General features: G+C 38.7%; 1 protein-coding gene across 9 annotated transcripts in view; it reads right to left on the bottom strand.

The window, feature by feature from the left end:
- KLHDC1 (kelch domain containing 1) overlaps positions 1-19,391 on the bottom strand; it is a 130,327-nt gene extending 110,936 nt beyond the window's left edge. The window contains exons 1-2 of one of the 9 annotated variants that reach the window (XM_077126830.1): positions 18,902-19,131; positions 18,496-18,779 (exon numbers count right to left, since the gene is read on the bottom strand). Coding sequence is in view for 6 of the 9 variants with exons in the window: in XM_077126823.1 (XP_076982938.1) it covers positions 18,201-18,350 (150 nt within the window). In the remaining 3 variants the exon portion in view is untranslated. The other 8 variants (XM_077126824.1, XM_077126827.1, XM_077126828.1 and 5 more) reach the window with 8 other exon arrangements.
- Positions 19,392-24,696: the final 5,305 nt, after the last annotated feature.

Raw genomic sequence — 24,696 nt, forward strand, 5'->3', positions numbered from 1 at the left:
TCCTGCCACGCTTGGCGCCCCGGGCCGACTAGGTAACTCGGTCGGGTGCTCTCCCGTGCTGCGACGGCCGGCAACCCTCCCCCCGTTCAAAATCCCGGGCCAGCTGGCACTCTTCCAAGACGCCTCGGCTGCCGAACCTCCCCTACTGCAAGAGTTTTCCAGAGTTAAAGGACCCACAGCAACTTTCACTGGTGGAACCCGTAGACAAACGTGTGCCACGAGCACCACCTACTGGGCAGGATAAGAAAAACAGAACCCAGAGATTTCACAGAAAAATCTTTCAACCTGTGGGGTCCAACACCCAGGGAAATCTGACTAAATGCCCAGACACCAGCAGAAGATAACGGATCACGCTCAGAAAATTGAAAATATGGTCCAGTCAAAGGAACAAACCAATAGTGCAAATGAGATACAGGAGCAGAAACAACTAATGCTGAATATACGAACAGAAATGGAAACCTCTTCAAAAACGAAATCGATAAATTGAGGGAGGACATGAAGAAGACATGGGCTGATCAAAAAGAAGAAATAGAAAAACTGAAAAAACAAATCACAGAGCTTATGGAAGTGAAGGATAAAGTAGAAAAGATGGAAAAAACAATGGATACCTACAATGATAGATTTAAAGAGACAGAAGATAGAATTAGTGATTTGGAGGATAGAACATCTGAATTCCAAAAAGAAACAGAAACTATAGGGAAAAGAATGGAAAAATTTGAACAGGGTATCAGGGAACTCAAGGACAATGTGAATTGAACAAATATACGTGTTGTCGGTGTCCCAGAAGGAGAAGAGAAGGGAAAAGGAGGAGAAAAACTAATGGAAGAAATTATCACTGAAAATTTCCCAACTCTTATGAAAGACCTAAAATTACAGATCCAAGAAGTGCAGCGCACCCCAAAGAGATTAGACCCAAATAGGCGTTCTCCAAGACACTTACTAGTTAGAATGTCAGAGGTCAAAGAGAAAGAGAAGATCTTGAAAGCAACGAGAGAGAAGCAATCCATCACATACAAGGGAAACCCAATAAGACTATGTGTAGATTTCTCAGCAGAAACCATGGAAGCTAGAAGACAGTGGGATGATATATTTAAGTTACTAAAAGAGAAAAACTGCCAACCAAGACTCCTATATCCAGCAAAATTGTCCTTCAAAAAAGAGGGAGAAATTAAAACATTCTCAGACAAAAAGTCACTGAGAGAATTTGTGACCAAGAGACCAGCTCTGCAAGAAATACTAAAGGGAGCACTAGAGTCAGATACAAAAAGACAGAAGAGAGAGGCATGGAGAAGAGTGTACAAACAAGGGAAGTCAGATATGATATATATAATACAAAAGGCAAAATGGTAGAGGAAAATATTATCCAAACAGTAATAACTCTAAATGTTAATGGACTGAATTCCCCAATCAAAAGACAGAGACTGACAGAATGGATTAAAAAACAGGATCCTTCTATATGCTGTCTACAGGAAACACATCTTAGACCCAAAGATAAACATAGGTTGAAAGTGAAAGGTTGGGAAAAGATATTTCATGCAAATAACAACCAGAAAACAGCAGGAGTGGCTATACTAATATCCAACAACTTAGACTTCAAATGTAAAACAGTTAAAAGAGACAAAGAAGGACACTATATACTAATAAAAGGAACAATTAAACAAGAAGACATAACAATCATAAATATTTATGCACCGAACCGGAATGCCCCAAAATACGTGAGGAATACACTGCAAACACTGAAAAGGGAAATAGACACATATACCATAATAGTTGGAGACTTCAATTCACCACTCTCAGCAATGGACAGAACATCTAGACAGAGGATCAATAAAGAAATAGAGAATCTGAATATTACTATAAATGAGCTTGACTTAGCAGACATTTATAGGACATTACATCCCTCAACAGCAGGATACACTGTTTTTTCAAGTGCTCATGGATCATTCTCAAAGATAGACCATATGCTGGGTCACAAAGCAAGTCTTAACAAATTTAAAAAGATTGAAATCATACACAACACTTTCTCGGATCATAAAGGAATGAAGTTGGAAATCAATAATAGGTGGAGTGTCAGAAAATTCACAAATACATGGAGGCTCAACAACACACTCTTAAACAACCAGTGGGTCAAAGAAGAAATTGCAAGAGAAATTAGTAAATACCTAGAGGCAAATGAAAATGAAAACACAACATATCAAAACTGATGGGACGCAGCAAAGGCAGTGCTAAGAGGGAAATTTATTGCCCTAAATGCCTTTATCAGAAAAGAAGAAAAGGCAAAAATGCAGGAATTAACTGTCCACTTGGAAGAACTGGAGAAACAACAGCAAACTAATCCCAAAGCAAGCAAAAGGAAAGAAATAACAAAGATTAGAGCAGAAATAAATGAAATTGAAAACATGAAAACAATAGAGAAAATCAATAAGACCAGAAGTTGGTTCTATGAGAAAATCAATAAGATTGATAGGCCCTTATCAATACTGACCAAAAGAAGAAGAGAGAGGATGCAAATAAATAAGATCAGAAATGGAAGAGGAGACATAACTACTGACCTCACAGAAATAAAGGAGGTAATAACAGGATACTATGAACAACTTTACGCTAATAAATACAACAATTTAGATGAAATGGACGGGTTCCTGGAAAGACATGAACAACCAACTTTGACTCAAGAAGAAATAGATGACCTCAACAAACCAATCACAAGTAAAGAGATTGAATCAGTCATTCAAAAGCTCCCTAAAAAGAAAAGTCCAGGACCAGACGGCTTCACATGTGAATTCTATCAAACATTCCAGAAAGAATTAGTACCAACTCTCCTCAAACTCTTCAAAAATATCGAAGTGGAGGGAAAACTACCTAATTCATTCTATGAAGCCAACATCACCCTCATACCAAAACCAGGCAAAGATATCACAAAAAAAGAAAACTACAGGCCAATCTCTCTAATGAATATAGATGCAAAAATCCTCAATAAAATTCTAGCAAATCGTATCCAACAACACATTAAAAGAATTATACATCATGACCAAGTAGGATTCATCCCAGGTATGCAAGGATGGTTCAACATAAGAAAATCAATTAATGTAATACACCATATCAACAAATCAAAGCAGAAAAATCACATATCATCTCAATTGATGCAGAGAAGGCATTTGACAAGATTCAACATCCTTTCCTGTTGAAAACACTTCAAAAGATAGGAATACAAGGGAACTTTCTTAAAATGATAGAGGGAATATATGAAAAACCCACAGCTAATATCACCCTCAATGGGGAAAAATTGAAAACTTTCCCCAAGATCAGGAACAAGACAAGGATGTCCACTATCACCACTATTATTCAACATTGTGTTGGAAGTTCTAGCCAAAGCAATTAGACAAGAAAAAGAAATACAAGGCATCAAAATTGGAAAGGAAGAAGTAAAACCATCACTGTTTGCAGACGATATGATACTATACGTAGAAAACCCAGAAAAATCCACAACAAAATTACTAGAGCTAATAAATGAGTACAGCAAAGTAGCAGGCTACAAGATCAACATTCAAAAATCTGTAGCATTTCTATACACTAGTAATGAACAAGCTGAGGGGGAAATCAAGAAACAAATCCCATTTACAATTGCAACTAAAAGAATAAAATACCTAGGAATAAATTTAACTAAAGAGACAAAAAACATATATAAAGAAAACTACAAAAAACTGTTAAAAGAAATCACAGAAGACCTAAATAGATGGAAGGGCATACCGTGTTCATGGATTGGAAGACTAAATATAATTAAGATGTCAATCCTACCTAAACTGATCTACAGATTCAATGCAATACTAATCAAAATCCCAACATCTTATTTTTCAGAAATAGAAAAACCAATAAGCAAATTTATCTGGAAGGGCAGGTTGCCGCGAATTGCTAAAAACATCTTAAGGAAAAAAAACGAAGCTGGAGGTCTCGCGATGCTGGACTTTAAGGCATATTATGAAGCCACAGTGGTCAAAACAGCATGGTATTGGCATAAATATAGATATATCGACCAAAGGAATCGAATAGAGCGCTCAGATATAGACCCTCTCATCTATGGACATTTGATCTTTGATAAGGCAGTCAAGCCAACTCACCTGGGACAGAACAGTCTCTTCAATAAATGGTGCCTAGAGAACTGGATATCCATATGCAAAAGAATGAAAGAAGACTCGTATCTCACACCTTATACAAAAGTTAACTCAAAATGGATCAAAGATCTAAACATTAGGTCTAAGACCATAAAACAGTTAGAGGAAAATGTAGGGAGATATCTTATGAATCTTACAACTGGAGGCGGTTTTATGGACCTTAAACCTAAAGCAAGAGCACTGAAGAAAGAAATAAATAAATGGGAGCTCCTCAAAATTAAACACTTTTGTGCATCAAAGAACTTCATCAAGAAAGTAGAAAGACAGCCTACACAATGGGAGATAATATTTGGAAATGACATATCAGATAAAGGTCTAGTATCCAGAATTTATAAAGAGATTGTTCAACTCAACAACAAAAAGACAGCCAACCCAATTACAAAATGGGAAAAAGACTTGAACAGACACCTACCAGAAGAGGAAATACGGATGACCAAGAGGTACATGAAGAGATGCTCAATGTCCCTGGCCATTAGAGAAATGCAAATCAAAACCACAATGAGATATCATCTCACACCCACCAGAATGGCCATTATCAACAAAACAGAAAATGACAAGTGCTGGAAAGGATGCGGAGAAAGAGGCACACTTATCCACTGTTGGTGGGAATGTCAAAGGGTGCAACCACTGTGGAAGGCAGTTTGGCGGTTCCTCACAAAGCTGAATATAGAATTGCCATACGACCCAGCAATACCATTGCTAGGTATCTACTCAAAGGACTTAAGGGCAAAGACACAAACGGACATTTGCACACCAATGTTTATAGCAGCGTTATTTACAATTGCAAAGAGATGGAAACAGCCAAAATGTCCATCAACAGAAGAATGGCTAAACAAACTGTGGTATATACATACGATGGAATATTATGCAGCTTTAAGACAAGATAAACTTATGAAGCATGTAATAACATGGATGGACCTAGAGAATATTATGCTGAGTGAGTCCAGCCAAAAACTAAAGGACAAATACTGTATGGTCCCACTGATGTGAACGGACATTCGAGAATAAACTTGAAATATGTCATTGGTAGCAGAGTCCAGCAGGAGTTAGAAACAGGGTAAGATAATGGGTAATTGAAGCTGAAGGGATACAGACTGTGCAACAGGACTAGATACAAAAACTCAAAAATGGACAGCACAATAATACCTAATTGTAAAGTAATCATGTTAAAACACTGAATGAAGCTGCATCTGAGCTATAGGGTTTATTTTTTATTTTTTACTATTATTACTACTTTTATTTCTTTTCTCTATATTAACATTTTATATGTTTTTCTGTTTTGTTGCTAGTTCCTCTAAACCGATGCAAATGTACTAAGAAACGATGATCATGCATCTATGTGATGATGTTGAGAATTACTGAGTGCATATGTAGAATGGTATGATTTCTAAATGTTGTGTTAATTTCTTTTTTTTTTTCTTTCCGTTAATAAAAAAAAAAAATTTATTTGGAAGGGCAAGGGGCCCAAAATAGCCACAGCCATCTTGAAAAAAGAAGAACAAAATTGGAGGATGCACACTTCGAGATCTTAAAACTTCATACAAAGACACAGTAATCAAAACATGTTAGTGGCATAAGGACAGATATATAGACCAATGGAATCACACTAACAGTTCAGAAATTAATTCTCACGTTTATGAGAATTTTTTTATGCCTGAGTTTTTATTTTGTATGGTTTTAGTGTGACATCATTTCAACATGATTATTCATTTATATGATATAATCACATTTTGGATTTGTGGCAGATGGCATTATTAACCCCAATTCTTTACCCCTTCTTCTGTTCACCCCTATGTCATGCTTTTAGAATCCTTTCATAAAAGCAGAATATATTTCCAAGGTCCACTGATTTTTGACAAGGGGTAAAGACCACTCAGTTGTGAAAAAAGTTTCTCCAACAAATGGTGTTGGGAAAACTGGATCTACATTTGCAAAAGCATGAAAGTGAGCCCCTACCTTACATCACACACAAAAAGCAACTCAAAATGAATCAAAGACCTAAATATAAGTACCAGAAGTATAAAATTCCTAGAATTAAATATAGAGAAACATCTTCAGGCTCTTGTATCAGACAATGGTTTCTTAGACTTTATACACAAAGTACAAGTAAGAAAAGGAAAAAAAAATAGATAAATGAGGTTGCACGGCTTCAATTCCTGGACCATACCCCCCCCCCCCCAAAAAAGATACATGAGACATGTTTTAGTTTCCTTGGCTGCTCAAGCAAATATTATTCAATGGGTCAGCTTAAACAATGAGTATTTATTATCTCATGGTTTTGAGGCTGCAAAAATGTCCAAATCAAGGCATCATCAAGGTAATGCTTTCTCTCTGAAGACTGTGGTGTTCCTGGGCTGGCTGCTAGCAATCCAAGGTCGTAGGTTCTTCTGTCACAAGGCAATGTACATGGTAGCCTCTCCTGGTCTCTTCCATCTATTCCAGATTCTTTGATACTCAGCGTCTAGCTGCTCCTTCTATAACTTTCTCTTTCAATCTGAATTTCAGTCTTTTTATATAGGGCACAAGTTCAGTTATATAAGATTAAGACCCATCCTGGTTATGGCAGACCACAGCTTAACTGAAGTAACCTATTCAATATTTCTACTTACAATGGGGTCATATCCACAGGAATGGATTAAGTTTAAGAACATGTTTTTCTGGGGTCCATACAACTACAAACTATAACAGGTCCTCATTAAAATAAAAAAACTCTTGCACTTCAAAGTAAAATGACAACCTATACAATGGAAGAAAATATTTGGAAACCACTAATGGTGATTACTATATGATAAAGGTTTAATATCCAGAATAAATAAATTACAATATTGGTAATGTAATTATCAACATTGGAATAAATATTTGAATGTGCTTAAATGGCAAAATTTTATTCTGTATATGTGTTTATGTGTTTCTTAAATAAAAATGCTTTGAAAAATAGAGTGTAGCAAAAAAATAGTGTACAACACAGAGAACCCTAATATAAACTATGGATTGTAGCTAGAAGTACAACCACAATAACATTCTTTCATCAATCATAACAAATGTACCACATTAATGAAAGTATATGAGGACTCTGTTTTCTGCACGATCCTTCTGTAACACTACAACTTCTCTAGTTAAAAAAATGATAATAAAAGAAACACACACAAATTTCATTCCTTGGAAAGATCAATAAAATTAACCAACCTTGGAGACTTCCTGGAAGATGGCGGCTTAGTAAGACGCGCGGATCTTAGTTTCTTCTCCAGGACACCTACTAGGGGAGTAGAAACGATACAGAAAGCGCCCAAAGCCACAACAGAGATAAAAAAGACAGCGTACCCCATCCTGGAACGGCTGGCTGGCTGAGAGAAGCAGCTCGGGTGAGATCGCCAAGGCGCGCGGGCCTTACCGGGCGGGGTGGCAAGCGGCGGGAGTTACTCCCTTCCCCCTTCCCGGGCCGGCTGGGAGAATTGGAGAGGCAGTCCCCTGAAACAAAGACGGCTGGCGCCCACACGACGCGCAGCCCCCGGACCAACTGAGAGAATTGGATTGGAAATCCCCAGGCCGTGGAGAACAGTGACGGGTGGGGGAGGCCCCTTCCAAACCCGTGACCCCCGGGGAACGTGCACTCTCTCGGGCGGGCCGCTGCCGCTGGCGCCCTCCCGCCACGCTTGTTGCCCAGGGCCGACTAGGAAATTCGGACGGGCTCTTTCCCTGGCTGCGGCGACCAGCAACCCTCCCTGCGTTCGGACCGAGGGCCGGCTCAAGCCGCTTCGGCTAGCGAACCCCCAGGACGGCGAGAGTTTTCCAAAGTTTAAGGTCCCACAGCACCTTTTACTGGTGGGACCCGCAGACAAACGTGTGCCACGAGCGCCACCTACTGGGCAGGATAAGAAAAACAGAACCCAGAGATTTCACAGAAAAATATTACAACCTTGCTGGGTCCAACACCAAGAGAAATCTGAATAAATGCCCAGACGCCAGCAGCAGAAGATAACTGTCCACGCTCAAAAGATTGAGACTATGGCTCAGTCAAAGGAACAAACCAATAGCTCAAATGAGACACAAGAGCTGAGACAACTAATGCTGAATATACGAACAGAAATGGAAAACCTCTTCAAAAATGAAATCGATAAATTGAGGGAGGACATGAAGAGGACATGGGCTGAACATAAAGAAGAAATAGAAAAACTGAAAAAACAAATCGCAGAACTTATGGAAGTGAAGGATAAAGTAGCAAACATAGAAAAAATAATGGATAGCTACAATGATAGATTTAAAGAGACAGAAGATAGAATTAGTGATTTGGAGGATGGAACATCTGAATTCCAAAAAGAAACAGAAACTATAGGGAAAAGAATGGAAATATTTGAACAGGGTATCAGGGAACTCAAGGACAATATGAACCGCACAAATATACGTGTTGTGGGTGTCCCAGAAGGAGAAGAGAAGGGAAAAGGAGGAGAAAAACTAATGGAAGAAATTATCACTGAAAATTTCCCAACTCTTATGAAAGACCTAAAATTACAGATCCAAGAAGTGCAGCGCACCCCAAAGAGATTAGACCCAAATAGGCGTTCTCCAAGACACTTACTAGTTAGAATGTCAGAGGTCAAAGAGAAAGAGAAGATCTTGAAAGCAGCAAGAGAAAAACAATCCATTACATACAAGGGAAACCCAATAAGACCTTGTGTAGATTTCTCAGCAGAAACCATGGAAGCTAGAAGACAGTGGGATGATATATTTAAAATACTAAAAGAGAAAAACTGCCAACCAAGACTCCTATATCCAGCAAAATTATCCTTCAAAAATGAGGGAGAAATTAAAATATTCTCAGACAAAAAGTCACTGAAAGAATTTGTGACCAAGAGACCAGCTCTGCAAGAAATACTAAAGGGAGCACTAGAGTCAGATACAAAAAGACAGAAGAGAGAGATATGGAAAAGAGTGTAGAAAGAAGGAAAATCAGATATGATGTATATAATACAAAAGGCAAAATGTTAGAGGAAAATATTATCCAAACAGTAATAACACTGAATGTCAATGGACTGAATTCCCCAATCAAAAGACATAGATTGGCAGAATGGATTAAAAAGCAGGATCCTTCTATATGCTGTCTACAGGAAACACATCTTAGACCCAAAGATAAACATAGGTTGAAAGTGAAAGGTTGGGAAAAGATATTTCATGCAAATAACAACCAGAAAAGAGCAGGAGTGGCTATACTAATATCCAACAAATTAGACTTCAAATGTAAAACAGTTAAAAGAGACAAAGAAGGACACTATATACTAATAAAAGGAACAATTAAACAAGAAGACATAACAATCATAAATATTTACGCACCGAATCAGAATGCCCCAAAATACGTGAGGAATATACTGCAAACACTGAAAAGGGAAATAGACTCATATACCATAATAGTTGGAGACTTCAACTCACCACTCTCATCAAGGGACAGAACATCTAGACAGAGGATCAACAAAGAAATAGAGAATCTGAATATTACTATAAATGAACTAGACTTAATAGACATTTATAGGACATTACATCCCACAACAGCAGGATACACCTTTTTCTCAAGTGCTCATGGATCATTCTCAAAGATAGACCATATGCTGGGTCACAAAGCAAGTCTTAACAAATTTAAAAAGATTGAAATCTTACACAACACTTTCTCGGACCATAAAGGAATGATGTTGGAAATCAATAATAGGCAGAGTGCCAGAAAATTCACAAATACGTGGAGGCTCAACAACACACTCCTAAACAACGATTGGGTCAAAGAAGAAATTGCAAGAGAAATTAGTAAATACCTCGAGGCGAATGAAAATGAAAACACAACATATCAAAACTTATGGGACGCAGCAAAGGCAGTGCTAAGAGGGAAATTTATTGCTCTAAATGCCTATATCAGAAAAGAAGAAAAGGCAAAAATTCAGGAATTAACTATCCATTTGGAAGAACTGGAGAAAGAACAGCAAGCTAACCCCAAAGCAAGCAAAAGGAAAGAAATAACAAAGATTAGAGCACAAATAAATGAAATTGAAAACATGAAAACAATAGAGAAAATCAATAAGGCCAGAAGTTGGTTCTATGAGAAAATCAATAAGATTGATGGGCCCTTAGCAAGATTGACAAAAAGAAGAAGAGAGAGGATGCAAATAAATAAGATCAGAAATGGAAGAGGAGACATAACTACTGACCTCACAGAAATAAAGGAGGTAATAACAGGATACTATGAACAACTTTATGCTAATAAATACAACAATTTAGAGGAAATGGACGGGTTCCTGGAAAGACATGAACAACCAACTTTGACTCAAGAAGACATAGATGACCTCAACAAACCAATCACAAGTAAAGAAATTGAATTAGTCATTCAAAAGCTTCCTAAAAAGAAAAGTCCAGGACCAGATGGCTTCACATGTGAATTCTACCAAACGTTCCAGAAAGAATTAGTACCAATTCTCTTCAAACTCTTCAAAAAAATCGAAGTGGAGGGAAAACTACCTAATTCATTCTATGAAGCCAACATCACCCTCATACCAAAACCAGGCAAAGATATTACAAGAAAAGAAAACTACAGGCCGATCTCTCTAATGAATACAGATGCAAAAATCCTCAATAAAATTCTAGCAAATCGTATCCAACAACACATTAAAAGAATTATACATCATGACCAAGTAGGATTCATCCCAGGTATGCAAGGATGGTTCAACATAAGAAAATCAATTAATGTAATACACCATATCAACAAATCAAAGCAGAAAAATCACATGATCATCTCAATTGATGCAGAGAAGGCATTCGACAAGATTCAACATCCTTTCCTGTTGAAAACACTTCAAAAGATAGGAATACAAGGGAACTTCCTTAAAATGATAGAGGGAATATATGAAAAACCCACAGCTAATATCATCCTCAATGGGGAAAAATTGAAAACTTTCCCCCTAAGATCAGGAACAAGACAAGGATGTCCACTATCACCACTATTATTCAACATTGTGTTGGAGGTTCTAGCCAGAGCAATTAGACAAGAAAAAGAAATACAAGGCATCAAAATTGGAAAGGAAGAAGCAAAACTATCACTGTTTGCAGACGATATGATACTATACGTCGAAAACCCGGAAAAATCCACAACAAAACTACTAGAGCTAATAAATGAGTACAGCAAAGTAGCAGGTTACAAGATCAACATTCAAAAATCTGTAGCATTTCTATACACTAGTAATGAACAAGCTGAGGGGGAAATCAAGAAACGAATCCCATTTACAATTGCAACTAAAAGAATAAAATACCTAGGAATAAATTTAACTAAAGAGACAAAAAACCTATATAAAGAAAACTACCAAAAACTGCTAAAAGAAATCACAGAAGACCTAAATAGATGGAAGGGCATACCGTGTTCATGGATTGGAAGACTAAATATAGTTAAGATGTCAATCCTACCTAAATTGATTTACAGATTCAATGCAATACCAATCAAAATCCCAACAACTTATTTTTCAGAAATAGAAAAACCAATAAGCAAATTTATCTGGAAGAGCAGGGTGCCCCGAATTGCTAAAAACATCCTGAGGAAAAAAAACGAAGCTGGAGGTCTCGCGCTGCCTGACTTTAAGGCATATTATGAAGCCACAGTGGTCAAAACAGCATGGTATTGGCATAAAGATAGATATATCGACCAATGGAATCGAATAGAGTGCTCAGATATAGACCCTCTCATCTATGGACATTTGATCTTTGATAAGGCAGTCAAGCCAACTCACCTGGGACAGAGCAGTCTCTTCAATAAATGGTGCCTAGAGAACTGGATATCCATATGCAAAAGAATGAAAGAAGACCCATCTCTCACACCCTATACAAAAGTTAACTCAAAATGGATCAAAGATCTAAACATTAGGTCTAAGACCATAAAACAGTTAGAGGAAAATGTTGGGAGATATCTTATGGATCTTACAACTGGAGGCGGTTTTATGGACCTTAAACCTAAAGCAAGAGCACTGAAGAAGGAAATAAATAAATGGGAACTCCTCAAAATTAAACACTTTTGTGCATCAAAGAACTTCATCAAGAAAGTAGAAAGACAGCCTTCACAATGGGAGACAATATTTGGAAATGATATATCAGATAAAGGTCTAGTATCCAGAATTTATAAAGAGATTGTTCATCTCAACAACAAAAAGACAGCCAACCCAATTACAAAATGGGAAAAAGACTTGAACAGACACCTCTCAGAAGAGGAAATACGGATGGCCAAGAGGCACATGAAGAGATGCTCAATGTCCCTGGCCATTAGAGAAATGCAAATCAAAACCACAATGAGATATCATCTCACACCCACCAGAATGGCCATTATCAACAAAACAGAAAATGACAAGTGCTGGAGAGGATGCGGAGAAAGAGGCACACTTATCCACTGTTGGTGGGAATGTCAAAGGGTGCAATCACTGTGGAAGGCAGTTTGGCGGTTCCTCAAAAAGCTGAATATAGAATTGCCATACGACCCAGCAATACCATTGCTAGGTATCTACTCAAAGGACTTAAGGGCAAAGACACAAACGGACATTTGCACACCAATGTTTATAGCAGCATTATTTACAATTGCAAAGAGATGGAAACAGCCAAAATCTCCATCAACAGAAGAGTGGCTAAACAAACTGTGGTATATACATACGATGGAATATTATGCAGCTTTAAGACAAGATAAACTTATGAACCATGTAATAACATGGATGGACCTAGAGAATATTATGCTGAGTGAATCCAGCCAAAAACTAAAGGACAAATACTGTATGGTCCCACTGATGTGAACGGACATTCGAGAATAAACTTGAAATATGTCATTGGTAACAGAGTTCAGCAGGAGTTAGAAACAGGGTAAGACAATGGGTAATTGAAGCTGAAGGGATACAGACTGTGCAACAGGACTAGATACAAAAACTCAAAAATGGACAGCACAATAATACCTAATTGTAAAGTAATCATGTTAAAACACTGAATGAAGCTGCATCTGAGCTATAGGTTTTTGTTTTGTTTTGTTTTGATTTTACTATTATTACTTTTATTTTTTTCTCTATATTAACATTCTATATCTTTTTCGGTTATGTTGCTAGTTCTTCTAAACCAATGCAAATGTACTAAGAAATGATGATCATGCATCTATGTGATGATGTTAAAAATTAATGATTGCATGTGTAGAATGGTATGATCTCTAAATGTTGGGTTAATTTCTTTTTTTCCGTTAATTAAAAAAAAAAAAAAAAAAGAGAGAAGGGATAATTGGAGATGAAGGGATACAGACTGTACAACGGGACTGGATATAAAAACTCAGAAATGGACAGCACAATACTACCCAATTGTAATGCAATTATGTTAAAACACTGAATGAAGCTGCATGTGAGGTATAGGTTTTTTGTTTTTGTTTTTTTTGTTTTTTTTTCTTTCTATTATTGTTTTAATTCTTATTCTGTTGTCTTTTTATTTCTTTTTCTAAATCGATGCAAATGTACTAAGAAATGATGAATATGCAACTATGTGATGTTATTAAGAATTACTGATTGTACATGTAGATTGGAATGATTTCTAATTGTTTTGTTAATTCTTTTTTTAATTAATAAAAATAAAAAAATAAAAAAATAAAAAATAAAAAAAAAAAAAAATTAACCAACCTTGAGCTAAACTAATAAAGAAAAAAAAGATGCAAATAACTAAAATCATCAAGGAAAATGGTGATATTACTACAGATCTTACAGAAATAAAAAGGATTATAAAAGAATATTACCAGTTGTATGCCAACAAACTAGGTTGTCTAGAATAAACAGAAAAATCTCTAGAAATACACTGTTGTACTTTGTGAGCTTTCTTTTCTGGCTTCGTGTTTTAAGAAGCTCCCCAAAAGGCGTTTTCCTTCTTCATCTTCAAAGGTTTCTGGCTGTGTGGGTTCTCCTCGTGACTTCTGTCATTCTGTCCTCATTCTCTGCTCTCTCAGAATCTCCAAAGATCACTGGCTAGTGGACCCTGTGGGTCTCTCGGTCTCAAGGCTCTGCCAGGTCTGTTGTGGCTTTCTCATCATTCTCAAAAGGCATTCTCTCAAACAACATCTCCTTTTTTATAGATCCCAGTAAACTAATCAAGACTCACGTAGAATGGGTAGAGACACATCGCCATCTAATCAAGTTTAATACCTACAACTGATTGAGTCACATCTCTTGGAGACAACCTAATCAAGTTTCCCACCTATAGTACTGAATAGGGATTAGAAGAAACCGTTGCTTCCACATGAATGGTTAGGATTAAAACATGTCTTTTCTAGGGTACATAAATCCTTTCATACTAGCACATACACCAAGTACCCAAATTGACTCAAGAAAAAATTGAAAACTTCAACAAACCTATCATGAGTGTAGAGATTTAATCAATAATCTACCACCAATAAAAAATTTTCCACCAAAGAAAAAATCCAGGGCCAGATGACATCATTGATGAGTTCTAAGATTTAAAGAAGAATTCATAATAATCCTTCTCAAACTCTTCCAAAGAATTCAAAAGTAGAGAAAACTTCCTACTTCATTCATACGGCTGGCATTACTCTTATATCAAAACCTTGAAGGGACATCAAAATAAAAGAATATGACAAACTTATTTTCCTTATTCATACAGATGCAAAACATTTCAACAAAACACTAGCAAGGTGAATCTAACAGCATATTAAAAAGTTTATTCACCATCAAGAGGTATTTATCCCAGGAATGCAAGAGTACTTCAATTGCTAGAAATCAATCAATCTAATACACTACATAAAAACAATGAAGGGACAAACCATATGATTACCTTAATAGATGTAGAAAGGAAAGGTGACAAATCTAGCGTTCTCTTTTGATAAAACAAAACACTCATAAAAGCATGAATAGGAGAGAACTTTCTCAACACAATGAAGGTCATTTATTATAATCCTACAGTTTATATCATGCTTAATGGTAACAGACTTTAAGCTTCTCCCTGAGATCAAGAACATGACAAGGATGTTTCTTTTCACCACTGCTATTGACATTTTACAGGAAAATAAAATTTTAAGAAATCAGTATTAAACAGCTCACAGAATCATTAGAGAAGCAGGCAAACCAGGTAATCATTGTAATGAGAGAGTTCTGAAACCATTCGAAGAATGGATCTAGTGGGAACTACTTAGTCCCTGGTGAGTACAGACACTGCACCTTGCAACACCATCTTTTGTAACAGGAAGCACGCTCTTCTACAAACTACTGCAGGCTGAGAAAAAGTTCTCTGCAGTTTCTGAATTTTTACATTTCTACTACTGAATTCAAGGCTAGCACAGATTCATCTAACTGACAGATAACCCATAACTTAGCTCCAAGTGAGGTTGGAAAAGTGAATCTGGCATTCCAATTTTTATTAGATACCTACTATAAGCTACATCCCATTCTAGACACTAAGGGATGGACAGAGGATGAAAAAGAAAAAAATCTATCTTTACATTAGTTAGATTGTATAGGAGTAGGTGGAAAGAGGGTACTCAAACAATGAAATATATACCCCAACAAAACTTACAAGGCAAACCACAAATAAAGGTAGGGATTTCTGATTACGGGCATCTAAAAAGACTGATAAATGTCTCCATGTGACGTACATGCTTTATGTGACCATCTGTGATTATAAAAAGCTATTGTTGTAGGTTAAAGAGAACAAACACTTGAGGATTTTTCTATACACAGCTAAATTTCTCCTCAAAAAGTTTAACCAAAGTTGTACTACCATTTGCAGTTGAATAATTCATTTCCCCATGCTCTTCCCCAAAATTGTTTTCAATCTTTCCAAATTAAGCTGGGTTTCTTCGCTTTGTATTATATTTGTGATTCTTTCATAAACTGTGTGCATAGCCACTGGTCACTTTCCAATGAAGTGTTAATATTTATTTTTTATAGGACCTTTGCCTATCATCTATGTTGTAAACATTCTCCCCATTTTGTCACTTGCCTTCCCATTTATGATGTTTAAAAGTCATGATTTTTTTTTTTTATGTTTGCTCTGCCAAGATTTTCCTTTAGCTTTTCCAACTCCAATCTGCTCTGGAAAGACGCCTTTCCCCACATAGGCACTTCATTACACAGTCTGCCCCAGACATTTGTAAAAAGACCCAAAAGCTGGAGGAAAGACCCCAAACACCACAGGATGAACTCATCCAGGTTACTTTCTGGGTTTTCAACAATAGGCAGGAAGAAAGGGAAATTTAAAAATCAGTTCAGGAAAAATGAAAACAGGAGCAAGAACACACTTGCTATTTACTATTGACCAGTGTTCTGTGAGGAGCCACCCACACCTGGTGAAATGGGATAAAACCGGGAACTAAGCCACCCCCAGGTCCCTGTTTTCGTGGCCAGGAGAGACATTGGGCAAGAGTTTGCCCTATTCCCAAGCCACCTCCAGGGCCTTGTCCTCTTTGTCATAAGATAGGACACTGGGAAGCTGACTATCCTTCGGCCTCACACTGTAGTAATAAGCAGCCATCCTTGGCAAATGGCCATCCCACGGGATTCAAAGCCTCAGCCCTCCTTGGCCTAGCCACTGAAGACCGATGGGGCCCGGGCTCTTCAGCTCTGACTCTTCCCATCTCTATGACCAAGCCCACAATAACCATCCTTGTGGCAGTAAGCCAATCTCTTTTGTGGTAGACACAGGAGCCACATTTTCAGTCTTACTGGAATTATGGGGGCCTTTAAAACATTCCCTCACATCTATAGATGGAATTCACAGAGCAAGCACCCATTCATTACAAACCCCATCAATAGCCTGCAGCTTTCAAAACACCTCCTTTTTTCACTCCTTTTTAATCATACCTACATGTCCAGTTCCCCTCCTGGGGCGAGATATTCTAGCTAAAGTAAACGCAGTCCTTACTCTTTCATTAGCCTCAGATGAGAGTCTCGAGCCACCTGCTGTCCTGCTGCTTGTCCACAGTTAAGACGTCCCTCAAACCACAACCCTAAATATGCCCCACTGGCCACAGCAAGCTGGTTTTAACGTCTGGGACACTGAATACCCCACCACTGTTCAACTATTAAACTAAAAAATCCCCTCCAAATCCCTAACCTTCTTTCATACCCCCTAACAGCTCAAGTAAGTTTAGGACTTAAGCCCGTTATTTACAAGCTTCTCACCACAGGACTCTTACACGCCCTGCTGCTGCTCCCTCCAGCACCCCTATATTAGCAATTAAACAGCCCAATGGCTCGTACGGAATAGTCCAAGATTTATGGTCAGTCAGTTATGCCACAGTCTTCACTACATTCCTAGTTGCTAACCCCTATACTATCCTCTCATGAATCCCTCCCAACACCACCCACTACACAGTCCTAGATCTAAAGGACACTTTCCTTACTATTCCTCTGTCTTCTGTAGTCTGGGACGCAACGCAAAAAAAAAAAAAAAAAAACCAAGGACAGGGCTAGAAAACTAGAAGAACACAATTCTGACTCTTCATGGTTTGGAATATCATCATGGCTTCCTTATCTACTTCCCCTTATAGGGCCACTCACCATTCTGTAATATTGCTTACCCTAGCACCCCTGTTCTATAGGCTTACAAATCAATTCCTACACTGCACAGTCACTTCACTAACACAAAAAATGGTTCATAACATATTACTCTGGAGCTCTTTCAGGAACAACATTCTAGGCTACCAAAAACTCGCAAGACAAGCACTGGACGACTGGCTCCCGATTCCCGCTGCACTGAAAATCCTGCACCCCCACCCCCACCCCCGGGAAACCCTTAACGGCGCCCTGCTCAGCAGCAAGTAGCCAAGAAAGACAAACTGCAGCCTGCCTGCCGCCCGTAAATCTAGCCTAAACATCCCAAACATGCATATTAACCAAAAGGCAGGAAGGACAAGTCACAAGAGCTGAAACTCGCGACCCGCTCCTTTCCCTTGCTGCAGCGGCTGAAGCTCGAGGCCCTTCCCCTCCCTAACTGCCCTTGCTAAGGGTTCCTCAAAAATCACAGGGCTCCCGGCATGGCTGCACATACGAGGAGCCAACAGGTCAGCACAGGCACCGTGAAGAAGGCAGCGAGACCAGCCAACGGCAAGCAGACCAGTCTCCAAAAGCAGAACTCAAGACAACCAGGACTGGTCGACTTCAGAATGTAGGAGTAACGCCTCACAACGCGGGTGGACATTGTCTTCAGGCTCCTGGAGAAAGCGTTCCTTCCCCTTCTTCCCCCCTCGCCCCTTTATAATAAACCCCTTTCAACCTCAGCTCGCTGAGTGGGTACGAGTGTTGGACTGAACCACTGAGTACTTTTATGCAACAGTAAGCATTACCTGTGAGTAGGGATATGAGAGTCCCCACAACAGGGACAGCAGGCACTCATAGTGCCAATTTTCCCATCCTTTGTACCGCACCAAATTAAAGCCAAAGAAAGCAAGGCAAAACAGTAACTCAGGTCCGAGGGCTGTTTTACAGCCTGTGCTTCATTTCAGAGCATGTTCCACAGCCTAGCATTAAGGACAGGCCTGTCATATAGACAGCACAGCTGCAGCCAGAAGACCAGGTTCCACCTCCTTCCGCTGGACCTTTCTGTGCCTCGTTCGTTTCCATCCGTAAACTAAAGAGGGAGGCATATATTTTTTGAACTATTTTTCAGCTTCAGAATCCTGTGATTTTAGAAAGAACACACACCTAAATCGCCACTGCAACCAAAACTCAAGAAAATAACATCATAATTACCCATCAGTAAAGGAAAATAGCCCAAAATAGCTTAAAAATACAGAAGCGCGTCCACGCTCTGGCTGTTGGCTTTCGAGCCCCGCCGCGGGAGCCAGGGGAGTCGGTGCGAACCGAGCCGCGCCCGCGCGCCGCGCCCAACTGCCTCGGGGGCCGTGGGAAGGCCCGGGCGGCGGGTCTCAGGGCTTCACTCGCGGAAGCGACCGCGGGGCCGCTTCCAGCCCAGCCGACCGCGGAGAGGGGCCCGCGGAGGCGCCGGGCCGGCTCTCGTCTCGGGGGCGGGTGTGGGCGGGCGCTGGCGTCCCTCGGGCTCCCGGCGCGAGCCCGCCCCTTACCACGTAGCCCCCCCACACGTAGAGGGAGTTTCCGTCCACCACGGCGCAGTGGCCGCTGCGCTCTTCGGCCACACAGAACAGCGGCGAGTCGGCCATGGCGCGGTCGCTGGGCGTGCCGCTCGCTGCGCGGCGACCGTCTCCACAGAGCAGCCTCGCCTCAGCCCCGCAGCCTCCGCGCGGACGGAGCGCGTCGAGGGTCTAGATTGGTGCGAAGGCGGAGCCGGCGCGTCCGCGCGTGCCGCAGCCCGCCGGGACCCAGGCGAGGCCGGCGCGGGGCCGCGGGGCGTGGGCTTCGCGGTGAGGGCAGCGCCGGGGCCTCCGCGGCGGCCGCACCCCGCGTCGGTTCCCGCTTTGGGTGGGGGGACTCTTTTGTGTGCGTGCTTGTTTGGGGCAGTTCGGCCTGAGTCTGTATCTTATTCGTCCGATAAATGAATTTGTGGTCCGTGGGGTTGGTATCCTGTGGCAAAAATAAATGCTGGGTGGTGGTCTGCTTTTTCCATTTAAGCGCCCCAGAGACATAGCGCGCGTGCGCAGGTGTGTGTGTGTGTGTGTGTGTGTGTGTGTGTGGCGTCACTAGTCCAGTGTGTGTGTGTGTGTGTGTGTGTGTGTGTGTGTGTGTGTGTGTGGCGTCACTAGTCCAGTCCCCGGAATGAAGGCCCGCAAACCCCAGGCCCGCAGGCCGGATAAGGACGGGCTTTACGTTTTTAAATGGTTGGAAAAAGCAGAGAAATGTTGTATTTTTGATACATACACTAATAAATGCGGTGTGGATTGGTAAACAGTTTAGTAGAAATGTGGACAAAATACAACGGAAAAAAAGGGAAAATATCATCTATTTGGGGTGGCGCACAAGGGAAAGGCTGTGAATTTTTCTTACTGAATAAAGAGTTTAAGGTGATGTTAGGATGCTTGTATGGAAGTTGGAGAAGGAATCCCGCAGTCCTATTTGTCAGACTAAGGAATGTGAGCTTAAACCGTAAAGGCAAAGAGTTTAAGTAGGGGAGTAAATGATCTAAATGGAATATTGCAACATTTACTTTGGATTGGAGGCGTGATAAAAGAAAAACTTCTCATGCAGTTTAAGATCTCATAACTTTGTGAGCAATTCATGAATAGGGAAACATCCCATTCAGAAAGTGGAAGGGAACGTCACCAAAGAGGTGAAAAGGGAAAGCTTATACAGGGGAAGCAACTGAGGAAATGTTCTGATTGGCTAACATTAAGTTTCCATTTTACACGGGCGAGGGGCTCTTACAATGTAGGGAACACATACACATTGAATGGTCTGGTATGTTTGGTTAGCTATCTCTACTAGGCTGAAACTAGTATTATCACCATCACAAACTAGTTTTATCACTTTTCTAGAAAAGTCCCTGCAGTTCAGTTGTTTTTATCTTCTGGGAAAGCCCTTCTTGGAAAGGGGTCTTCTCTCCTCAATGCCCAATTCAGGCAGCTATTTTATTTTACTTAATGGGAAAGTCAGGAGATAAGCACATGGCACAGCTCTGGTATAAAGTAAGAGCTCAGTAAGCGGTAGTAGCAATGGTGGTTCTCTTGCTGATACTTTTCACCAGATATCCGCTAGCAGTTCCTGGACAGTAGAATTCCAAAATCCAATTCCAAGACCTCTCCAAGATTTCTGGGTATGAGATTAGAATTGTTTCTTGAATGTATAAACTCATTGGTAAAACCATGTAGACCTACTATTTTTACTGTGGAAAGATTTTATGATCACCAGATTTAAGTTTTTTAAATAAAAATAGGATTAATCAAGTTTTTGTATTTCTTTTTGAGCCAGTTTCGGTGTGTAATATTTTCCCATTAATGTATCCAACTTCATAAATTTATTGGTATAAAGTTATTTATTCTTAGTTTTTTTTTACTCAAGTATCTGTAGAGGTATTTCATTTCTTATCCTAATATTATTTATTTGACATTCTCTCCTTACTTCTTGCTCAGTTTTGCCTGAAGTTGGCTGCTTTTATATTTTTGAAGAATCAGCCTCTGACCTTGGTTCCTCTCTGTTGTAAGCTTACTTTACACTTCAATAATTTCAGCTCTAAATTTTATCCTCTCCTTCCTTTTTCATTTTTTTGTTCATTTTATTCATTAACTTTTTATATTGAATACTTTCCACATTAATTTTCAACTTTGATTCATTTCTAATATAAATCTTAATGTTATAGTTTTTGTTTGAATATCATAGTGCTTATTGCATTGCATAAGTTTTGATACATGGTAATTTTATTATTCAGTTCTAAATATTTTTCAACTTTCATAATGATATCTTTGCTGACCCATAAGTTCTTTAGAAATGTGCTGGTTGAAGCTATTATGCACCTCAGAGAAGATCATGTTCCTTTAATCCATAGCTGTGGGTGCAGACCTATTGAGAGTGGGACCTTTTGAATAGGGTTAGGGTTAGGGGGTTTTAACCCTTTTACCAGAGTTCTTTATAAGAAGTAAAGGACACATGGAAAAAGCCCCAGAGAAGGTCAAAAAAGTTAAGAGAAAAATCCACAGATGGAGAAGCCAGAAGCTGAAGCAACGAAACTCAGGAGAGAAGTACGAATAGATCCCGGCCATGTGCATTGCGGTGTGACAGACGAGTCCTGGTATCATCTGATGCCTGCAGGACATTTTTCATGGCCTAAGAAGTGTAAACTTGTAAATGAGGAAATCTCCATTATAAAAGCTAACCCATTTCTGGTATATTGCATTTCGTCAGCTTTAGCAAACTAAAACAAGAAGTATATTTCTTATTTTCCAAATATTTTCTTTTTCTCTACTTTTATTTTGGTCATTAGGTCCTTACTAAATTCGTACCGTTAACAAAAGCTCTATTTTGTGCACTAAAAATATTTTTAATTTACTTTGATACTGGGAAGGTAATTTTGTTAGTTATGTAATCTAGATTGACAGTGATATTCTTTCAGCATACTACTGATATGATTCTCCTGTCTTATAGCTTCCAATGTTTGTTGACTGGTCAGCCTTTGCAAATAATGTACCTTTTTCTCTCTGGCCAATTTTAAGAGCTTCTCTTTACCTTGGTATTCTCTAGTTTCACCATGATGTGTCTGGGTGAGGCTTTCTTTTTATTTATCCTGCTTGTAGGAATTCCTGAATGTATGGATTGGTGCCTATCATTAGTTCTGGAAATTTCTGTTGTTTAACTTTTATTAAGAACATTTCCAAACTCACACAAGTTAAAGAGTACCAAAAAAAAAAAATCATCCATTTCAACAATTATCAGTATTTGGTCATACTTGTTTCATTTTCCTAGCTTACTTTGGAATGTGTACTGGAATGTTTTAGAGGAAATCTTATATATCATATCATTTAAACCTTAAATTCTTAAATGTGCATCTCAAAAAAAGAACATTTTCTTTTATAACTGCAATGCATTCTTATACACTTAATAAATATAATAGTTTACATGATATAAAATGATTCCTTAATATCATTCAGTATCCAGTCCATTTTCAAATTTCCTTGATTGTTTTAAAAATGTCTTTTTGCAGCTAATTTGTCCAATCAGTGAATAAATTGTTATATTCTTAATCTTTTTCTGACTCGTTTAATCTAGAATAGTTTTTCCCCCTTTTTATTCTATTGATTAAAGGAATTATTCTTCCTATTTACCTATAAAATGTTCCACATTTTTAATTTGTCTGACTGCTTTCTAATGGTGTCATTTAACTTGTGCAGGCATCCTCCACATTTCTTTTAGATTGCGAGTTATATCTAAGAGCTTTATTAGATTCTGGTTCAGTTTTTTTCAAGAGTACTTTATATTGCGTGACATTAGAACATACAAATCTCTTGCTCTTTTAGTGGTGCATTCCATTGTTTCATTTTGACAATATAAGTAAGTACATGCAGTCAAATAGTTCCCCGTTTTCTGACAAAAGGGAGCATACTGTACACATGGTATTGTAACTTGTTTTCACCTAACAACATAGCATTCCATATCATTATATAGCAAACTTCTTCCGTCCCTTTTACAGTTTTATAATACTCCATTCAGCAGTGTTGTAGTTTATTTAACCAATTTCTTATTGAGAGACCTATCAATTCTTTCCAGGTTTTTTTCCCTATTACAAATAATGTTGTAATGAATAACTTTTTTGCAAATGTCATTTTTATTTTTATGGCTTTGGTATTCTGGTATACCAGAAGTGGTATTGCTGGGTCAAAGGAGAGATGCATATGCAATTTTGCTAGCTGTTGTTGAATTTCCCTTAATAGGGCTTTCTGTGTATGTGTGTGAGCTGAAGTTTTTTTCCCTAGAGCTGTTGTAGGTTTACAGAAAAGTGCAGAAAGTACTGACTTTGTTAGTAAGCAAGGGCTTGCTGCCCGATGCACACAGAAGCCCATACTATAAATATCAGGATTTTAACAAAAGAGTTTTTTTGCAAGGTCAGCTAGCAAGGAGACAGGAACGAAGGTTCAAAGCTGTCTGCCTGGTCTGAAAATTAAAGGACATTTTAAGAGAATGGAAGATGGAAGGTGGAGAAACAAGTGCAGAGGTTTCATGTGCCATAGTCCAGTAGGTTAATTACAGAGTTGTCCATAGTGGTAGAGGAGATTTTAGCTTGGGAAGAGTTATTCTTCTCAGTTTTTTATATATATATATATATATATTCTATATATGGGCTCATAAAGTTTTGGAGTACATTGAATTTTTCTCTGCTCAATAATTTGGGAAAAACTTCAGGTATGACCTTATGACTTCATGAAATTCCTTAGCTAGCTTAAATGCTTGAATAGCTCTGCATTTTGAAAAGTTATTTAAGGGATTTTTCTAATTAATTTGACTATCTAGATTTTGTCATGTAGGTCATGAGTATCCAGGCTTATAAGTCTGAATGATGATTAAGTCGTTTTACAAAACTCACTGAGGGTAGTGCAACAGTGGGTTAGTGGCGAAATCCTCACCTGCCATGCCAGAGACCCAGGTTCTATTCCTGGAACTTGCCCAGCCAAAAAAGAAATAATAATGAAAATAAATAAATAACATAACATAAGTCCAGTAGGATTTGGGAAATCTTATCACTATGAAGGAAATTAGGCTAAGCTAGAACGTAGAGGAGAAAGACAAGAAGAGTTTAAAGGAAGGTTAGAACTGTCAGAGTCGGGAATTCTGAATAATTTTTCAAACTTGACAATGCACTTGAATTTTTAAAACATATAGATTTAATTCTCAAAAATCTCTTTTTACATTGGAAGTATTGAAAGTTCAGTCTCCTTAATTTCTGGGACTTTAGATGTTTTAATTTTTTTATTAAAGAAAAAAAGAAATTAACAGAACATTTAGAAATCATTCCATTCTACATATGCAATCAGTAATTCTTAACATCATCACATAGATGCATGATCATCATTTCTTAGTACATTTCCATCGATTTAGGAAAAGAACTAGCAAAACAACAGAAAAAGATATAGAATGTTAATATAGAG

Source organism: Tamandua tetradactyla, chromosome 14, assembly GCF_023851605.1.
Source record: "Tamandua tetradactyla isolate mTamTet1 chromosome 14, mTamTet1.pri, whole genome shotgun sequence".
Lineage (NCBI taxonomy): Eukaryota > Metazoa > Chordata > Mammalia > Pilosa > Myrmecophagidae > Tamandua > Tamandua tetradactyla.